This window comes from Antechinus flavipes, chromosome 2 (genome assembly GCF_016432865.1).
Source record: "Antechinus flavipes isolate AdamAnt ecotype Samford, QLD, Australia chromosome 2, AdamAnt_v2, whole genome shotgun sequence".
Taxonomy (NCBI): Eukaryota; Metazoa; Chordata; class Mammalia; order Dasyuromorphia; family Dasyuridae; genus Antechinus; species Antechinus flavipes.
In genome coordinates, this window is record NC_067399.1 from 21,109,133 (window position 1) to 21,128,848 (window position 19,716).

Consider the following 19,716-nt stretch of genomic DNA (forward strand, 5'->3'; position numbering starts at 1 on the left):
ACCTGTAATTTCTTTCAGACGCCCTTAGGAGCTCATTCAGTTTGAGCTGGGCAGGCCCCTTCTTACTATGGTTTCTTCCCTTTGGTTCTATCCCTTTGGTTGAGTTCCCCTCCTCCTCCAAGGTGAGCCAGGAGACAGAGCTGAGGAGGGAGAATATTCCGGCTTGGGAGAGAGCCGGGGGAAGTGCCCGGAGCTGAGAGAGAGGGGGTCTTGTTCAGGAAACAGGAGGCCGGCATCCCTGAATGAAAGAAGACATGGCAGGGAGTCAGATGTAAAAGAATGGCGATGGGTAGGGAGCAGATTATGAAGGACTGAATCAGAGCATCTTGGGTTTGAGCCTGGAGGTGACAGGGAAGCCACTTTATTGAATAGGAGGGGAACATGGTTGGACCCGAACTTTTAAGAAGATCCTTTTGGTGACCGGATGTAGGATATTTAGGATAGTTGGGACAGGCAGACCACCGGCAGCCATTACAATAATCCAGGGATGAGGAAACAGGGGCCTTCCCTAGAGTGAGATCAGTGTCAGAGGAGAGAAGGGAGCATATCGGAGAGATGTTACAAGAGTCACGTCAACAGAGTTTATCAACAGGTTTGATATGGGGTTGTGAGATAGGAATCCAAGATGATTTCCCAGCATCCTTCACTTTCATTGCCCTCTGCCCTCTCCTATGGCCACTTCTCTAGCCCAGGGCCTCATTGCCTGTCACCTGGACTGTACAGTAGCTTCCTGATTGGTCTTCTTTGTCTCAAGGGTCTTCCCCCAATCCACAAGCTTCCAAAATGATTTGCTAAAGTACACATCTCATCATATCACTCTTCTACTCAATAAACTCCAGCGACTCCCTGGTACCTCTAGGATCAAATTCACCTCCTCTGTTTGACATCTAAAGATCTTTATAATTTGATTCCCAGTCTACTTTTCAGTCAACAAACATTTATTAAGCACTTTCTGTGTACCGGACAGGAGGCTAAGGGTAAAGATACAAAAAGAAGCAAAAAACAAAACATGCTCTTCAGGAGCTCACAGTCCAATGGGAGAGACAACAAGCAAGTAGCAAAGAAGCTATACACAGGATAAAAAGGAAATAAAGGAGCTACTAGAATTAAGATTTGAGAAATGCTTTCTGTAGAAGATGGGATTTTAGATGAGACTTAAAGGAAGCCAGAGAGCTGAGGAGGGAGACTATTCCAGGCCTGGGAAAGGGGAAATGCCCGGAGCTGAGAGAGAGAGGATCTTGTTCAGGGAACAGTTAGGAGGCCGTTGTCACTGAATGAAAGAAGACATGGCAGGGAGTCGGATGTAAAACAACAGGAAAGGGTGGACCTGGGGGGCAGATTATGAAGGACTTTGAACACCAAACAGAGGATCTTGGGTTTGAGCTTGGAGGTGATCGGGGACCACTCCTCCATGCATTCCCAGTTTATCGAATAGGAAGGGAATATGGTTGCACCTGCAACCATATTTTTTTTCTTTTTTGCTGAGGCAATTGGGGTTAAATGACTTGCCCAGGGTCACACTAGGAAGCATTAAGTGTCTGAGACCCTATTTGAACTCGGTGGACCTGCATTTTAAGAAGATCATTTTGGTGACCGGATGTAGGATAGTTTGGAGATGGAGCAGGCAGAGCCACCCGCAGCTATTGCAATGATCCAGGAATGAGGAAACAGGGACCTTCCCTAGAGTGAGATCCGTGTCAGAGGAGAGGAGGGAGCATATCGGAGAGATGTTGCAAAAGTCACGTCAACAGAGTTTTATCCACAGGTTCTTGGGAGGGTGAGACAGTGAGGAATCCAAGATAGCTCCCAGAGTCAGCTTGAGAGACAGTATTGCCTTCTTCCATGATAGGAGTGGGGGGGGCAGACCCTCTAGGGGGAAAGGGGAGTTCGATTTAGGGCATGAGTTTTAGATGCGTATTAGAATCCAATTGGGGATCTCTCGGAGGCTTTTGGAGATGTGAGATTGGAGGTGGCTGAAAGGTTAAGGCAAGAAAAGTAGAATCGGGAATCAGCGTAGAGACGGTAAATAAATCTTGGGAGTTGATAGGATCACCGAGAGAGGCAGGAGGAAAAGCAGAAGAGCAAGTTCTGCAAATCTAAAGAGGGGAGAGTACCAAGAAGCGTTATCAGCAGTGTCAAAGGCTGCACGGAGGTCAGAGAGAATGGGGATGGGGAAAAGGCCGCTGGATCCGGCGGCTGGAGAGCCCGGCGACGTTGGAGAGAGGGGTTCTGGTGAAATGGCGAGATCCGAAGCTGGATTCTAAGAGCGTGGAGGGACCTTTTTGTGGAGGTTGACCGCACAGGGCAGAGGAGATGTGGGGCGATAGCAAGGACAGAAGGATTAAGTGGGCTCTTTTTGAGGGGGCAGCCCGCTGAAGACAAGGTTGCTTGTGCAAGTAGAGGAGTTAGACCCAGGAAGGACATCACATGAGACAAGGTGAAGATCTCTGGCCCCGTTTGGGGTTTTCTTGGCAGAGAAGCTGGCGAGATTTGTCATTTCCTTCTCTGGCTCATTTGACAGATCAGGAAACTGAGGCAAACAGGGTGACGGATTTGCCCAGGGTCACCCAGCTAGTAAGTGTCCAAGCCTGGATTTGAACTTCCTGGCTCCAGGTCCAGTGTTCTATTCGGCGCAATGCCACCTGGCTCCATCTGAGTGCCAGGAGATGAGAAAAAGGGGAGAGAGAGTACCTGTGGCAAATAGTTTCCAAAATCTGGGGCAAGATCCTCAGCTGAGAGAAAAGGAGGGGGAGGAGCCAGGGAGGTTTGAGGAGGACTGAGAAGATCCTCGATGGAGACTGTGACAAGGAGCAGATAAGGAAAGTGTTGTAAGATTGCCGCGTAGCGGTGAGGGCCCAGATGAGGACGTACAATATAAACGGTTTATGGAAGAAGAACCGTAATTTTTTCTATCTTCATTCAGCAGCATGAGTTTGAGGGCAACATAGTGGAGAGTGAGGGTGATCCAAAGCAGAGGTGTGGCTGGGCACAATCCTGGGAACACATGTGTGAGAATGTGTGTGTAAGTGTGTGAGTGTATGCAAGTGTGTGTGTATGAGTGTGAGTATGTGTGCATGTGTATAAGTGTGTGAGTGTTGTGTAAGTGTGAGTGTGTGTGTGAGTAAATGTGTGAGTGTGTGCATGTGTGAGTGTGTAAGTATATGTGAGGGTGAGTGTGTGTAAGTCTGTGAGTGTTGTGTAAATGTAAGTATATGTGAGTGTGTGTAAGTGTGTGTTGTGTGTGTGTGTGTAAGTATATGTGAGTGTAAGTGTGTGTGTGTGTGTGTGTGCGTGCAAAATCCTAATTTGATCACCTGATGTCCCCATTTTCCTTTTTGCCTTCCCCTCACTCCCCACCAGGTTTGATAATGTGCCTTCTGTGCATCCCCCAGGGGGCCTAAGGAATCCATGGCCAAGACCAGATGAAAATCCAGGTCTTCAGACTTCTAGGTCAATTTTGTTCAGTGAAACAAACAATTATTAGGCCCTACTGTGTGCCAGCTCCATGCTGGGAACTGGAGATACAAAGACACATGAATTAAGATCTCAGACAAGGGCAGGGAGGGGTAGAGTACAGCGTCCTGGCTTCCTCTGTTCCCAGAATCCTTCTAATCCAGTTGGTGAATTCTGAGGTTCCCTGCTTCTCGAGGCAGTTCTTGGAGCACAAAGATTCCCATCTTTCCTCTTCCTCTTTGTGGCTCTGTCTCACCGTCTCTGCCCTGTCTTCCACTTCTGGGTCCTTGAGCCTCCTAGGCTCTCTCAGAGCAGAAGGATCCTGTGGAAAGAGGCCTGCAGTGAGAGTTAAGATGCTTGGGTGTAAGTCCTGGCTTTAACACCATCTGTGTGATCTTGGACAAGTCACTTCACTTCAAAAGTTCTCTCTGCAAGGACGGATTTGGACTAATTTTTATCTTGGTTTATCCACCATTTATTAAGTACCTACCACTTTCCAGGCAAGAGCCAGCATCAGAAGATCCCAACTTTATTGTTCAGTTCTTTTCCAATCGTGTCTGACTCTTCGTGACCCCATTTGGGGTTTTCTTGGCAAAGATACCGCAGTGCTCAGCCATTTCCTTCTCCAGCTCGTTTTACAGAGGTAGAAACTGAGGTAGGCAGGGTGAAGTGACCAGTCCAGGGTCTCATAGCTAAGACGTGTCTGAGGCCAGGAAGACGATCCCTCTGACTCCAGCCGGTGCTCTGTGCCCCACGGCATCCCCTGGCTGCCCCAGGTGTCAACCCCAACTCAATGCTCTCTCTGATACACGACAAATCACTTCACTTCGTGTCCCGGGCAACTCTTTAAGGCCCGGAGGAGGAGGGAGGAGGAAATGGGCCATCCATGGATCTGTGCAGGACGTTTCCAGGCTGGTACCTCCCGAAAGACAAAGGAAGTTTCTGTTCTGTTCTTGTCAGTTCCCTCTAAGGTCTCTTAGTTCTAACCCTACCTGACTGCACCCAGACCTGCGAGATGGCGAGGTGGCCCATGCCGGCTCCCTCTGCTTTGCCTCGGCCTGTTGCTCACTCCCTGGAGCCCGTGCCCCTCCCTCAGGTTTTGTTACACATCACTGGCCTTTCCTATGTGGAAGTGGAACAGGTGGATGCCTTCCGAGGTTCATAGATTTAAAAGCTGGGGAAAAAATAACAAGCATTTACTAAATCACTGTTGATCAGAGAAATGCAAATTAAGAGAACTCTAAGGTAGCACTACACACCTGTCAGACTGGCTAGGACGACAGGGAAAGATAATGCGGAATGTTGGAGGGGATGTGGGAAAACAGGGACACTGATACATTGTTGGTGGAATTGTGAACACATCCAGCCATTCTGGAGAGCAATCTGGAATTATGCCCCAAAAGTTATCAAACTGTGCACACCCTTTGACCCAGAAGTGTCTCTACTGGGCTTATTTCTCAGAGATCTTAAAGGAGGGAAAGGGGCCCATGTGTGCCAAAATGTTCATGGCGGCCCTGTTAGTAGTGGCGAGGAACTGGAGACTGAGTTTCCATCAGCTAGAGAATGGCTGAGTAACTTGTGGTATATGAATGTTATGGAATATTATTGTTCTGTAAGGAATGACCAGCAGGAGGATTTCAAGAGGCCTGGAGAGACTTACATGAACCGATGCTGAGTGAAATGAGCAGGACCAGGAGATCATTGAACACGACAAGATTATGTGATGATCAATTCTGATGGACGCAGCTCTTTTTAAAACTGAGGTGATTCAGGGCGATAGATTTGTGACGGAGAGAACCATCTACACCCAGAGAGGGAGTATGGGGATTGAGTGTGGATCACAACATAGTATTTGCACCTTAAAAAAATAGCAAGCAGGGCAGCTAAGTGGAGCAGTGGATAGCGCACCAGCCCTGAAGTCAGGAGGACATGAGTTCAAATCTGGCCTCAGACACTTAATAAGTCCTGGCTGTGTGACCCTGGGCAAGTCACTTAACCCCAATTGCCTCAGGGGAAATATATACATCAACCATTTATTGTTTGCAAAGCACTTCACCCATTATCTTTGCCCCTGAAAATAAAACTGTGGAGATGCTTTTATTATCCCCATTTTACACATGAGGAAACTGAGGCTGACAGAGGTGAAATGATTTATTGAAGGTGACACGGCCGAAGGAAATGAGATCTGAATCCAGATCCTGGATTCCTTTACGGCTCTCTCATCATATCACAGTGCTAAGTACGTGAGGTTTTCCCAGTTTTCCCCTGATAAGGGGGACGCAGGGCAAGCTGAGGCTTGAAGAAGGAAGGGACATTGAGCAGGGCTTGTGGGAAAGGGCATGGAAAGGGCGGTAGGTGTGGAGAGAGCCTTCTGTGGCCTTCTAGTTTGAGTAATGACTGATGCTGAATGTCCCAGTGTTCCTGACTAGGCTAATTGTGGTCTCCTGCTGGGCTAAAGTTAAAGGCCTCTGGGAGAGTGAAACCCCAAAGATGGCGGCTCCAGGCCTGGGATGCAGGTCTGGCCTTGGCAGCAGGGCATGGGGAGGGTGGTGAGGCGGTTTCCTTAAGAAGACTTTGTTCAGAGGGATGGGGGCTGGGGGGACGTGGGGGAGGGAGAGTCCCTTTCCTGGGCTTGTGTTCCCCCTTCCTGTGCTCCCTGGCATCAGGACCCGGCAGCAAACAGTGAAATGGCCCCTGACCAGGCAGCCTCCGCTGGGGATAAATGGCTTTTCTTACACTGTTGCTCAAGAGTGAAATGGTCCGTTGGCAGGAAATTGTCTCCCTCCCCCTCCTCCCTCCCTCCCTCCCTCTCTTTCTTCTTTCATTCTTTGGTCCTTCGACCCTTTCTTTTCCTTCCTCATTTTTCTTTCTTTTCTCTCATTTTCTTTCCATTCTTTTCTTTCTGCCTCATTTTTCTTTCTTATTTCTCTGCCTTTCCTTTTGTTTTTGTTCTCTCTCTTTCTCTCTGTGTTTGTCTCTCTCTATCTCTGTTTCTCTGTCTCTGTCTCTCCCCCATCCTTTCTCTGTTCCTCCCTTCTTCCCCCTCCCAATCAGGTGGTCATGGTGAGTGTAGCACCTTGATTATCAATCATCACTAGCATTTATGAAGAATTTTACAAATATTAACTCATTCGGTCCATACAAAAACCCTGGGAGGCAGGTGCTATTATTATTCCCATATTACAAATGAGTAAACTGAGGCTGGTAGAGGATGAATGTCTTGTGTAGTGACATATATCTAGTAAGTGCTTGAAGTAGGATTGGAACTCAGGTCTGACTATCCATTTCTACTTTTCCTGGCTGTGGTTTCTAGTTTCCCAGTTCATGACTTTTGAAAGATTTGTGACCGTGGTCAGGCAGCGAAGAGAATCGCCAAATCCGGTGCATAAGTACCTTCTGTTTGCCTGGCATTTTTAACCCCTTAAAGTGTAGCCCCCTCCAGATCTGCTGTTGTGAGATTGCTCTGCTGGAGCCCCTAAGATGCCTCCGGGAAAACTTGGTCCTATAATTTGGTCCTGGTACTGATACTCTTGTGTTATCACTTAACCCTTGTTTAGGTCTCAGTTTTCTCACCTATCAACTGGAAATTATACTTAGAAAGCTTCCCCGAATCTCTCTAAACTTGGCAAAGAGAAAGGAAAGTAGAGTCTGCTGAACTTGGAGACTCGGTCCCACCCAGGCCATGGACTAGTCTTGGCAAGGCTTGGCCAGAGCTCAGTCTAGGACAGTTCTTCACCCTTTGTTTGCTGAAACAGACTTTTTGACAATCCTGTATAGCTGATGGATGACTGGGCACCAAATATATTGAAATGCAGCCATCATGGACCACAGCTTAAGGGCCCCTCAACCTCTAGACCAGAAGAAAGGAGAAAGAAAAGAAGGGAAGAACACAGGGAGACCATTTACTGTAAATGGGCTGTTTTACTCTTTAATAGCAGTTTAAGAAAAGTCATCTCCCTCAGAGGAGGCTGTTTTAGTCATCGGCTTCTAAGCCTAGAGATTTGAGATTGGGGGGGGGGGGTGTCCCTTAGCATTCCCTTCCATTTCAGCCATGTTTCCCATGAGCCTTTTTGAGGAATATAGGAGAGACACGTGGTTGGTAAAGAGGTATTTTATTCTGCTGGACAACCTGCTTACGAAAGAATTACTTCACCAAGTGTAATGGGATCTTGTCTTCTCTCTCCCCTTTTCTTTCCATTTTCTGACTGGGTTCTGTTGCCAAATAACCTTTGCAGAAACCTGCCGCTCCTTTCCGGCCCCTTCGTAGATGATGCTTTTAATACGTCTGTACATCGGTCTCCTACAGCCTGGTAGAACTGTGGGTTGGTATTTCCCAACTTGTTCTCAGCACCTAAGTAATGATATCATAAGTATCTCCACTGTATGGAGAATGTTCACTGAAGAATCCACATTGAAAAAATTGCCTCCAAATGCTGAGGTTTTCCGGGTAATCCCATTTCTCGCATCAAACCCGGAAACACTGTCGTTCCTTCTAAACGAACTCCAAAATGATTCATAAAATTATAGAGGCCGTCGAAATTCCCTGATTTTGCTTTGTAGAAAACTGGGAGTTAGAGATGTTAAGTGATTTACTCAAGATCACACAATCTTCCAACTCCAAACCCAGTGTTCTTTCCATTTATTCTAACTATCCACACGAGAAAAACCAAATGGATGAAGAATACCTAACATTCAGACTCTGATATGCAGTTTGTGTATCTGGTATTGCTGGTAAATTCCGTATGAGGATATTGGACGATCACTGTAGATGGACAATGAATCGGACCCAGAACTGAAGGGAAGGAGTGTGGACGGAACTGAATTTGGGAAATTGCACTGTTTTTAATGAGCTTCCCAGCTTCTTGAAACAAAGGTTCCTCTCTAAGCTAATATTCTCCTTTTGAGAAATTGTAGTTTTATTAATACCTTTTTTAAATAACAGAAGTTATTTTCTGAACACGTCACCCTTGTAAGCCATCCGCAGTGACCTTTTCCTTGTATTAAAAAAAAAAAAATTGACTTAACCAAATGGATGTCACACGAAGCGCATCTAACAGGCACATGTGGGTAACGTTTTGGGGAGAATCACACAAAAGCTGCAAAGGATGACCAGAGTGGATGAGTTGCTCTCTGCGACTCTTGATCTTAGATTGATGAGCGAGCTCCTCGGGAGCGATGAACAATTATTGTTGTTAGTCTTTTCAGTCCAGCCCAACGCTCCATGACCCCATTTGGAGTTTTCTCGGCGAAGAGACTGGAGTGGTTCGCGGTTTCTTTCTCCAGCTTGCTTCTGCAGAGGAGGAAAGTGAGGCAAACAGGGTTAAGTGACCTGCCCAAGGTCCCGCAGCTACTAAGTGCCTGAGGCTGGATTTGTACTCAAGCCGAGTCTGACTTCTGGCCTAGCACTATCTACTAGAGAGCCACCTAGCGCCCTAGCTGAGTAATGCAACCAGCACTTAATGTTTTAAAGTACTTTAAAAATGATTTCTCATTTGATCTTTGGCAGAGGCCAGTCAGGTGCCAGCTGTTATTGTCTTGTGCCTGTTATTGTCTCCATCTTACAGATGAGAAAACTGAGGCTGAGAGATATGAAGGGATCTGTCAAAGTATCTGTCAAAGTATTAGCCAATAAAGTGTCCAAGGAAGGATTCAGAACTGGGTTTTCCTGATGCCGAGTCAAGCTCTAACCATTGTACCACTGTCTCCCCCCAAAGGGACACATGGGGCCACAGAGCTGAGACTCGGCTCGGCTTCTTCCAGGTTCAGTGTTTTCTTGCTGCACGGGATCTTCTTGAAATACGTCCGGGCTTTAGACTCCAGCTTCTTAAACTCCATAATGGGCCTTGGAACTGAATGTGGGGTCGTGAAATTGTGATTCATTGTCAGTAAATGCCTGATTTGCACATCTGTTTGATATACTTATCGACCTGGATCACATAAAGATTTCTCAGGTGAAAAGGGCTGTGAGACTCATTTCCGTGACCCTTCTCAAAGTTCTAGCCAGAATTGCCCCTTGGATGTTCCCTGTTAAGGTCATTGCGGCCCCTGCCTCCATGTCTTTACCGGGCCTTTCCCTGTACCTGCCCTGCTTTCCCTCTCTTCAGGGCTTGACAGGCAAAGCATCTTGGGTAGAGTCACTAAGGGCCGGGAGAAGCTAAAGATGCCTCGAAGGGGAGACTGGAGCCAGATGGGGAAGGGTTGTCCGTGCCAAAGAGGGGTTTGTATTTCATCCTGGAGGCACCGGGGAGCCACTGAATCCTCTAGAACAGAGGTGCCGGGTCAGGTCACTAAACATTTATAAACACTATGTTCGAGGCTCGGCTAAAGCACTGGAACAAACAGAGGGGGCAAAATAGGGTTGAATCCATGCTTTAAAAAATCACATTTAGCCGTCCTGTGATGTTTGGTCCTGGGGATTGCAGGGAGCCACCAGACTTTTCTGAGCTGGAGGGTTATGAGATTAAAACGGCTCGAGGACTCTGGGGAGAGCCCTGGATTCGAGGAACACGGAGAGGACAGACATTGGAGAAGCAAGTGAGAGCTGTAATAAAAGCTGGTGTTAATGGAGGAGTTTAATGCTTCCCCCACTAACTTGATTGAGCTCATCTACAATGCTTCGAGGCCAGTGTCCCAAGTAGAGAATTCTGATACCCGCTATTCCGGGATTCCCAACTCCCAGCCCGGCATCCTTTCCCAGGGGAGCCCTTGGCCCCCTTTTTGGCTTTTGGCCCCTTGGCCAGGCAGAACCGCCTTAGCTGGAGAGGGAGCCCCCCTTTCACAGGTGACCCCGATAATCCAGAAAGGCGGCTTCTTCCCCAGTGGGCCGGGAGCCTGACAGGAGGTTGTTGGGCTCCCCCTGCTGGTGAGTGCTTGGCCAAACAGCTGGCTCCTGACCGGCCTCTGCCAAAGCCTCTGGGTGATGTGATGAGGAAGGTTCGGTTTCCTGAGGGAAAAGCACTCCCGAAGCACCGGGTTTCCAGCACTCCCGCCTCCCCTTTCTCCTCCCCCTTCCCCTTTTCACTCTCTCTTCCTCTGCCGTGTGGTGCTGGGAAAATAGAGTTGGATTTGGAGCCAGAGGTTCTGGATTCAGATGCTGACTCTGCCCCTTTCTTGCCCCAATCGTTTCTTTGACCTCAGTTTTTTCAGCAGTTGGGGGGGTGACCTTGGTGACCTTGGTGTCCTGCCCAATACTAATTCTATCATCCTCATTGCCCAGGAAGAACAGGATAATAGCGCCCACGATCAGCTCATCTTTATTGGGGAGCCGTGCTCTGAGAGGGTCCAAAGAGAATAGTGGGAAGCCCCAACACTGAGTCAGGATGTTTGGGGCAGACACTCAGTGTCCAAGACAAACCCCGGCGTTCCAGATATCCGGGAGAGGGCGAGCTCGAGGGACCTCCTCCCACGTGTGCAGACGGGCCGTGGGGCCGTTCTTTCCTCGAGGGCCCTCGGAACATCCAAACCCCTTCCCAGGAGCCTGCCCCACCCCCACCCCCCAATGCACAGAAAGGGGCAGCTGGTGTGGGTGAGAGACAAAGGGCAGCTTTCCCAGGGAGCCCTGGCTTCCAGGCTCTGTTTCAGTTGATCGCGTCAGCTGTAAAACAGGCAGGATAATGCCTCCACTGACTACCCCAGTGTTCTTACGGGAGAGAACTTTGTAGACCTCCAAGTCCATACAAGATATCCCATACAAGGCTCAAAACAGCACTCAGACTTTTGGGACAGCCCATATCAACACGATTATAGATTTGCCTCCAAAGACACCTCGGGGACCATCTGGTCCAGTCTCCCCAACTGAGACCCAGACGTACAAATGCTTGCTCAAGGTTGTGAGAAACCGAGATTCAAATCCAGATCTGACTCCAAGCTCAACATTTCCCCCCTGAAATGTAACTTGTTCCCTATTCTTTTTCTTTTTCTTTTTTTTTGAGGGGGAGTGATTAAGTGACTTGACCAGGGTCACACAGCTAGGAAGTGTTGTGTGTCTGAGATGGATTCAAGTTTATCTGACTCCTTGGCCAGCGCCCTCCCCATTTCGCCATCTAGCTGCCCCTAAGACCCCCCCCTCCGACATCTGCTAAGTATCAAACTGCTGAGCTTCCGTGTTTAGACAAGATGGAGCGTGTTCAGAGTGGTTTGGCGCTAGACTCTCCACGCCCCCATTTCTGTGGCCATTACGGCCACATTTGATCATTGAGGCTTAAACCCTTCAACTCAGAGCATCTCAAATGTTTGAGGAACCTGGGAGAGCATCTTGTCGCCCCTTCCATTTTGCAGACAAGGGAACTGAGATCCAGAGAAGGGAAGTCATATGACTAAATTCCCAGCTTTCATAGAGGGAAAGTCACATGACCAAATTCCCAACTTTCATAGAAGGGAAACCACAAGACCAAATTCTCAGCTTTCATAGAAGGAAAGTCACATGACCAAATTCTCAGCTTTCGTAGAAGGGAAGTCACATGACCAAATTCTCAGCTTTAGTAGAAGGGAAGCCACATGACCAAATTTCCAGCTTTAGTAAGTGGAAGATACCAAAGCCAAGCCTTCTGGATATACCTGGTATAAGCGTCTTGCCCAGGGTCGGCCAGTTAGGAAGTGTCAGTCTAGGTTGGGAATCAGGTCCTCCAGACTCTGGGCTTGGTGCTCCCTGCACTGTGACACCCCCTAGCTGGTGCAAACCTCACAAGGTGGTGCTTTTCCTGCTTTTAACCAGACTTAGGATTGCATCTTGGTGAGAAGCTTCCTCCACCAGTACGGGTTGGGACCTTTTCTGAGATTTAAAGCCTTAGAGAGCTGGCTGGGGCATTTGCCCAGTGACCTGACCAGGGCCACACAGTCACTGTACATTAGAGGATTAATTTGGGCCCAGGTCTTCCTACTATCCTTTGGCAAAGGTTCACAGGATCGCAGCTTTAAAGCCAAAAGTGCCATAGAGGTCATCTTGTCCAATCCCCTGTTTTACAGAGGAGTAAACCGAGGCTCAGAGAATTGCCTAGGATATAGCTAGGAAGTGTCAGAGCTAGGATTTGCCACATCTTCCTGTCCTTAGTAGCTATTTATCTCCAGTTAGAATGTATTTAAAGCCCTTCGAAAATCTGTATGTACGGAGCAGCTCGGTGGTACGGTGGAGAGAGAACCAGCCCTGGAGTCGATCTGAGCTCAGACCCCTGACATTTACTGTGTCACCCTGGACAAGTCATTAAGCCCTGTTGCCTTGCCATCCTCCCCCAGTTTAAGCCTCTGCAAAAGTTCACTATCACCAAGTAGGCCTCAGAAACGTTGGTTTCCATGCCTGTTATCTGTGCCCGTGTTTGTCCTGCTGCTTGGACGGCTTAATTTTCTCTCCAAATGAGGGGGCAGGACTTGATCTGGCCTTCGCAATATAATGGACCCACGGGGAGAATTCAAGGAATTCCTAAATTTGGATAGAAAAAAGCCCTAATTTTTAATAAATGAAGAATTTCCTTCAATTGTGAATTTTAAAACTCCTTGCAGCAGGCAGCCATAGGCTTCCCCAGGCTGCCAGAGGGGTCTAAGCCACACAAAAACTAGGAGATCCTGGAAATTTGATCTCTAAGATCCCTTCCAGCTTCAAGTCTTACACACCTCTGACCTGTCATTCCCAAGTTTTTACAACCTTCAATGCTCAGCTCCGGTGTCTCCTCCAAGATAATGCTTTCCTGATAATGCTTTTCCCATGATTTTACCCATCCCAGCATTAAATCCCCCTAGCTTTTATAGAACACACACCAGAATCAACTATGGTCTTAGAATAATTGCTTATTATTTAATTTGTATGAAACTTGGCTCCTCGACTGGCTCGGGAGCTCACCAAGGACGGTTGCTGATCTGTTACCGTCAGGTCTCTGAACCTCCTTTGCAGAAGAGGGAGTAGCTCTTTGACTTGTCACAGAGGTCAAGTGTCTTCTTGCCCCCAGGGTCACACAGTTTGTAAAGGCCCAAGGTGGGGTTTGTACCCACTTTGCTGGAGCAAGGGGGAAGTTGTAGAGAGATTTCAGCCCAATATAAGGAAAACCCAACATTTGGAAGTGTCCGATATTGGAGAGGAGATAGTTTCCCCGTCATCTGAAGATTGGTTGACTACCTGGTTGGGTATTCTCAAGGGATCGATGCATCAGCTATGAACTGGATCAGATAATGACTTCTGAAACTCCTTCTCACTGTTATATTTGGCTCTGTGTGGATTTGCTGTGTGACCATGAGCAAATGCCCATATCTCTCCGGGCTTCAGTTCACCCTTCCATAAAATGAAAGTCTTGAATTGGAACTTAACTCAAATGCTGGCCGTGTGTCTGTGACATCCAGACACTTAACGGGCCAATGGGAGCAGTCAGGAGCTTGCCCAGCTCCCTCATATTGTGCCACGTGCCTTGGAGATTATTCCCGGTTTCTCCCATCAATATCTTATTTGCCCATAGCTGTTAGTATGTTGTACCTGGCGTTAGGCTGTGAGATATTTGAGGACAACAATTGTTTCTGCTTAAATTTGTTCCTCCCAGGCTTAAAATAGCACTAATAAAAGGGACTTGGCAGATTGAACTAGTGCTGGCTCTACCCATATCCTCGGCTGGGCCCGGTTTTCTTAGCCTAATGGAGCTTCAAATGCTCATTGAGAGCCAGGTGTGCACCTGCCCTCCACTTAGGAGGACCTGAGTTCCCATCTAGCCCCAGACACTAATTATGTGACCTTGAACAAATCATGAGAGAGAGAGAGACAGAGACAGATGAGAGAGACAGAGACAGAGAGACGGAGACAGAGACACAGATAAGAGAGAGAGAGACAGACAGACAGACAGGGAGATTTGGCTTTAAAACTCTCTAAAAGTAATAGATTTAGATCTTGATAGAACTTTAGAGAGAACTGAGACCTGAAGAGGAAAGTAACCTGATTAAAGTCACAAATGGTCAGCTAGAGAGCTGAGGTTTGAATGCAAGTCAAGGACAGGAAGTTGTTAGAAAAGCAAAGTTGGGTTTGATATAAAGAATAATCTGCTAACAATCTGACCTGGCTGAAAATGGACCGCGTGCTCTTTCTTCCTCGTTAGAGATTTCCAAGTAGATGTGGGACAATCATGTCATGGAGAAACCATTCTTGGGCATAAATAAATCAAATAGTTTTTGAGCTCCTTCTAAGTTTAGAATCTATAATGTTTGTGTGACTGGGATTTATAACTGGATAAGATACAAGAAGGTTAATTTTTGTCATCCTACTTCATCCAATTAGACAACAAACATTTATTTATTTATTTATCATGGTTTTTTATTTACAAGATATATGCATGGATAATTTTTCAACATTGACCCTTGCAAAACCTTCTGTTCCCACTTTTCCCCTCCTTCCCCCTACCTCTCTTCCAGATGGCAGGTTGGCCAATACATGTTAAATATGTTAAAGTTTAAGTTAAATACAATATATGTATACATGTCCATACAGTTATTTTGCTACCCAAGAAAAATCAGATTTAGAAAGAAAATAAAAATAACCTGGGAAGAAAAACAAAAATGCAGGCGGACAAAAACAGAGGGACTAGAAATGCTATGTAGTGGTTCACACTCATTTCCCAGAGTTCTTTCGCTGGGTGTAGCTGGTTCTATTCATTATTGAACAAATGGAACTGATTTGGTTCATCTCATTGTTGAAGTGAGCCACGAGCCAACACACATTTATTAAGCACTTACTATTTGCCAGGCAGGGTATTAAGCAGGGATACAAGGAAAAGGGGGAAAAATTGCCTCTGATGAGGGAATCAACATGCAAACAACTAAATACATACAAAATATACACAGGGTAAATAGGACCTAATCTCTGGGGGAAGGTATTGGCTTGGGAGGCGGGGTGTAGAAAAGGCCTCTTACAGAAGCGGGGGATTTATCTTGCAGCTAGCCAGAGAGCTCAGCGGCTGTAGTCAGTCAGTCCCCCTGGGAGGCGTCAGGTCACCGTCTCCCTCCCAGCTTCACAACTTAGACTTTAGATTCTGTTGCAGCCTTTTGTGTCAGTGTATCAAGCCTTTGTTACTACATGTTGTAACTTCCTCATTGTGTACTACACATTGTAACTTTCTCATTGAGTTAAATGTTAATAGCTTCTTTTTCTTCTCTTTCAGCTTTGGAGCGCTCAGAAAATCAAGCAGGTATTTGAGAATTTTTTCCTCTCACCCTGAGCTCTCAGGCCCTCTCTCTTCCCTTCCTCTCTTACCTTCCCTCACCCTTTCTCATGAATCACACTGTAGACCACGATGGGGATTTCCCAAAGAGGCTCAGTCGTCCTCCATTAGTGCCTCTCTCCCTTTTGCTCCCATTAGAAGGGGGTATAGGGCTGAGGCCACCCAAATCCTGCCTTTTTTAAGCTTCTGCTGTGGTCAGAACTCAAGCCATGAATCAGTGAGCTCTAGACATGGGTAGTATGGGAGGGGCCAAGAGGGTGAGCTTACGGGACTGAATTTGTTTATTGTCACATGAACTAGCTCCGGGTGCTCTGATTGACCACGTGTATTTTCTTTGGGGCCTTCGCTCTTTTTTCCCACGCTGCTGATCTGCCCCCTCATCCCCCATCTGAACTCACTCTTGTCTCAATGCCATGCTCTTCCCTGACTATCTTGCAGGCCATCCTACACCCGGACACCAACGAGAAGATCTTCATGCCTTTTAGGATGTCGGGTAAGTCCTCACGGAGGTGTCTGTCCGTCTGTGAAGCCCAAACCTTCGGCCCTAGCCCTTGAAAAGCCACTTCATGTCACAGGTCAATCCCTTCATGTCTCACCACATTTAATCGTCCAAAGTCACATAGGTGGTTTTTGATAGGTAGGATTTGAATCCAGATCCTCTAACAGAGCCGGTGTTTTCCTCCTGTACCATCCTGTCTCTGTGACCTTTGGGCTTTCTACAGCCAGTACCCAGCTCCCATGTGCCCAGGAGATGGGTCCAGTCCCTGCCCAGAAATATAACATCCTAACAGAGCTGGTGTTTTCGCCCTGTACCACCCTCTGTGCCCTTTGGGCTTTCTACTGCCAGTCCCCAGCTCCCATGTGCCCAGGGGATGGGCCCAGTCCCCTGCCCACCAACATAACATAAACACCACTTAGATGTTCCACCAGCCAGATGACTACTTCTCAGACTAGACCAACCATTTGGAAAGCAGACCTCCCCCAATCCTTGCCCTTCTTTTGGATTTCCTTTTTAAAAAAACCAAGTAGATTTTTATCTTTGTTACATTCCTCCTCCCCCCTTCCCATCCATTCAGGAGTGCTTTGGTGCCGGCACAGACCAGCTCATGACATGGAGCCAACTGTTAAATGTTCATTGTGAACATTTACACCTTGGAAATCGACAAAAGCTACAAATCGGGGCTTAATTTATTATATTGCTGATTGCTTAACCTTAATAAAGCAAGGGAAAAAATGTTAATAATGCAGATTTCAAAGTGCATTGTGGGAGCGTGAGTGTGCATCTATAATAGCTGATTGTTAAACATTTACTAACATTCCCCTGCCTGGAGCCCTCCCTTTCCCTCCTCCCCAAAACCAATCTCTTTTAACAAAAAAGATTTTTTTTAAAGTTCAGCAAAGCTAATCAACCAAAAGCTGAATGTCACATACAGCATCCTACACGGGTGAATCCCCACCTCTTATACTTTGTTTGGGTTGCCCTGCTTTCCCAGCCTCCCCATGGCCTGTCCAGGAAGTCTTCTTAGAAGCATCACTCCAGAGAACTGTGATCCTTTCTTTGTTCTCTGCCCCGGTCAGTGCTGTTGCCATTAGTCATGGCACTTGGAAGGATCATTCTATAAAGGAACCGACCGAGAAAGGCTCTAACCAAGTAGCTCACTGTCCTCTTTTTAAGAAAACAAAATATTACCACCACCAACAAAGACAAAGGATTCAGTGTCTTTGAAACTGGCTAAATGGACAAGCCTTGGCAGTTAATTGTCTAGAAAACTCCCTTATATAGAAGCCATTTGCAGAGACATGTCGCTGTGATGCATGAGCTCAGGAGGGACAAATAGGGAAGGCTTCCTGGAATAGGGAAGATTTTACTTCTGCTTCATGAAGTTGGGGATGGGGCTCATTTTATTAGGAGGAAAGGAGAAAACAAGAAAAGACGTATCCCTTCCCTAAGTCTAATGGGAGGATTAGATGTGTGGATCTGGAAGCTTGAACCCATACGGTCTTAGAGATCAGAGCAGGAGGAAGCCGAAGCTGCTGCATTTCCTGGGGAGGTCAAGGCTAGAAGGGCAGGGCAGGCTTCCTCCCAAACTGGGTCTTGATGAGGACTTGGGGGATGGACTGCATTTGGATGGAAAAGGCTTCGGGCTTGGAGGAGGTAAGTTTGAGGGCCGTCTCTGCTAGGCCTGTTCAGTCTTGGCCAAGTTGGGAGATCTTATGGCCCCAGAACGAAACTTCAGGGATGTGGAGTCAACCCCCACAATTTACATAGGAAGAAACTAAGGCACAGAGAGGTTAAATCATTTGCCTGAAGTCCTATCTAAGTATTAAGAGTATTATTAAGTATCTGAAGTTATTTTCCTCACTCTTAGCTAGGGGTTCTATCCGTTATATGCTCCTCTACCAGCACTAGAATCAGACACCTCGGGTTCTAATCCTGACCTTGACACTTGATACCTTTGTGATCTTGAGCTAGTCCTTAAAATGGGTTTGGGCTAGTCCACTTCCTGGACCTTCACTTCCTTAACTGTCAAACAAGGGGTTACTTTTCATGGACTCTAAGGGTCTATTTAGTTCTAGGGATGGGAATTATGCTATATCCCAGTTCTGATTCTCTCTGGCCCTCAGTTTCTCCAACTATAAAATGAGGATGACATATTTCCTAAGGTCTTTCCCATGAACTGATGATGGGGATTATAACTTTCATTGAGAGCAGCCTAGAGACTGGTCCCTAGCAGAGGGAAACAGTCCTGCAGAAGGGAAGGGGGGGACAGGATTAGGGAAAGTATTCTGCTCCCTCCTGTGCCTCTGGAGAAGGCTGCATATTCTGCTCATATGATGGAAAAGTAAAATAAAGATTATATGGCAGAAAAAAATATTTAAGCTGGATGGTGCCTTGATTCCCATTGTTCCCGTCCCATCTTGTTACTGTCCAGAGTAGAGCTTAGCAGAAAAATTAGTTTAGAATGGAGAACCCAGAGCGATTCCTAAAGGAGCTCTGGGGCTTGTCGGCATTGTCCAGGTTTTTCATGTGAGAGTACTCGGGAAGTGGGCATGAGGCAGTGACGACTTGCTTATTTATCCTTCCCTCTCTCCTACAGGTTACATCCCCTTTGGAACACCCATTGTAAGTATCTTAGCAAATCTGTCTTCCAGTCACCATTACCTAAGAACACCATCAGGGTTCTTAGCCATCATTGATCCAGCCACCCTGTTTTGTGGATCTTCTCTAGGTGCAAACGTTTCCTAAACCCCATGGGGAAAACAAAAAGATTAGACATGATCCTAATCCTCAAAGAGCATATAGTTTTTGAGTATAAAATGGCAGGACTGTGTCATTCCCCTACTATAAAACCTTCCGTGGCTTTCTGTTATCAGAGGGGAGAAATGTCAATTCCTCAGCTAGACACTGAAGGCACCCTGCAGTCTGGCTCCAACTTTTCCAAGCTTAATTCACATGACTCCCCTTCTTATTCTCTACATTCCAGCCAAACTGAACCACCAGCTGTTCCCCGACACTCAACATCCCATCCTACCTCTGTGCATTTTACCTATAGCTATCCCTCATGCCGGGGATGCCTTCCCAACTCATCTCTGCCTCCCAGAATCCTTGTTTATTTTTATGTCTGACTTCTTGAGAAACCTCCCTTCCCTCTCCCTCTTCTTGTAACTTGTGTTTACATATTTGTATACGTGCAGGACTCCCCTTTCCCCACCCCTGCAGAATGGAAGTTCCTTGAGGACTTGTAATATTTTGTTTTTGCCATTGTATCCCCAGCTACCTGGCAAAGTAGAAAGAACACTGGCAGCTGGATGCTTTAGTTTCCTCATCTGTACAATGAGTTGGAGAAGGGGATGGCAAACCACTCTAGTATCTTTGCCAAGAAAATCCTGTGTGGGACGGAGGGTTAGACCTCCTTACCCAAATTCATTACTCAGAGGCACTGATTGGGTCATTGTAAAGAGAGGTCCATGGTTACAAATTGGACAAAGTCCGTGAGTGAATTATATACAAAAAAAAAAAAAAGACTTGGGTTAAACACCTCCCCCCCCCCCCCCCCCCCCCCCCCCGCCTTCCTGT

At 46.9% G+C, this 19,716-nt stretch overlaps 1 protein-coding gene across 1 annotated transcript in view; it reads left to right on the forward strand.

The window, feature by feature from the left end:
- Positions 1–19,716, forward strand: part of SFXN5 (sideroflexin 5) — a 192,034-nt gene that overhangs the window by 59,916 nt on the left and 112,402 nt on the right. The window contains exons 4-6 of the mRNA XM_051974274.1: positions 15,579–15,605; positions 16,077–16,131; positions 18,737–18,762. Coding sequence (XP_051830234.1) covers positions 15,579–15,605; positions 16,077–16,131; positions 18,737–18,762 — 108 coding nt within the window. The remainder of the gene's footprint in view (positions 1–15,578; positions 15,606–16,076; positions 16,132–18,736; positions 18,763–19,716) is intronic.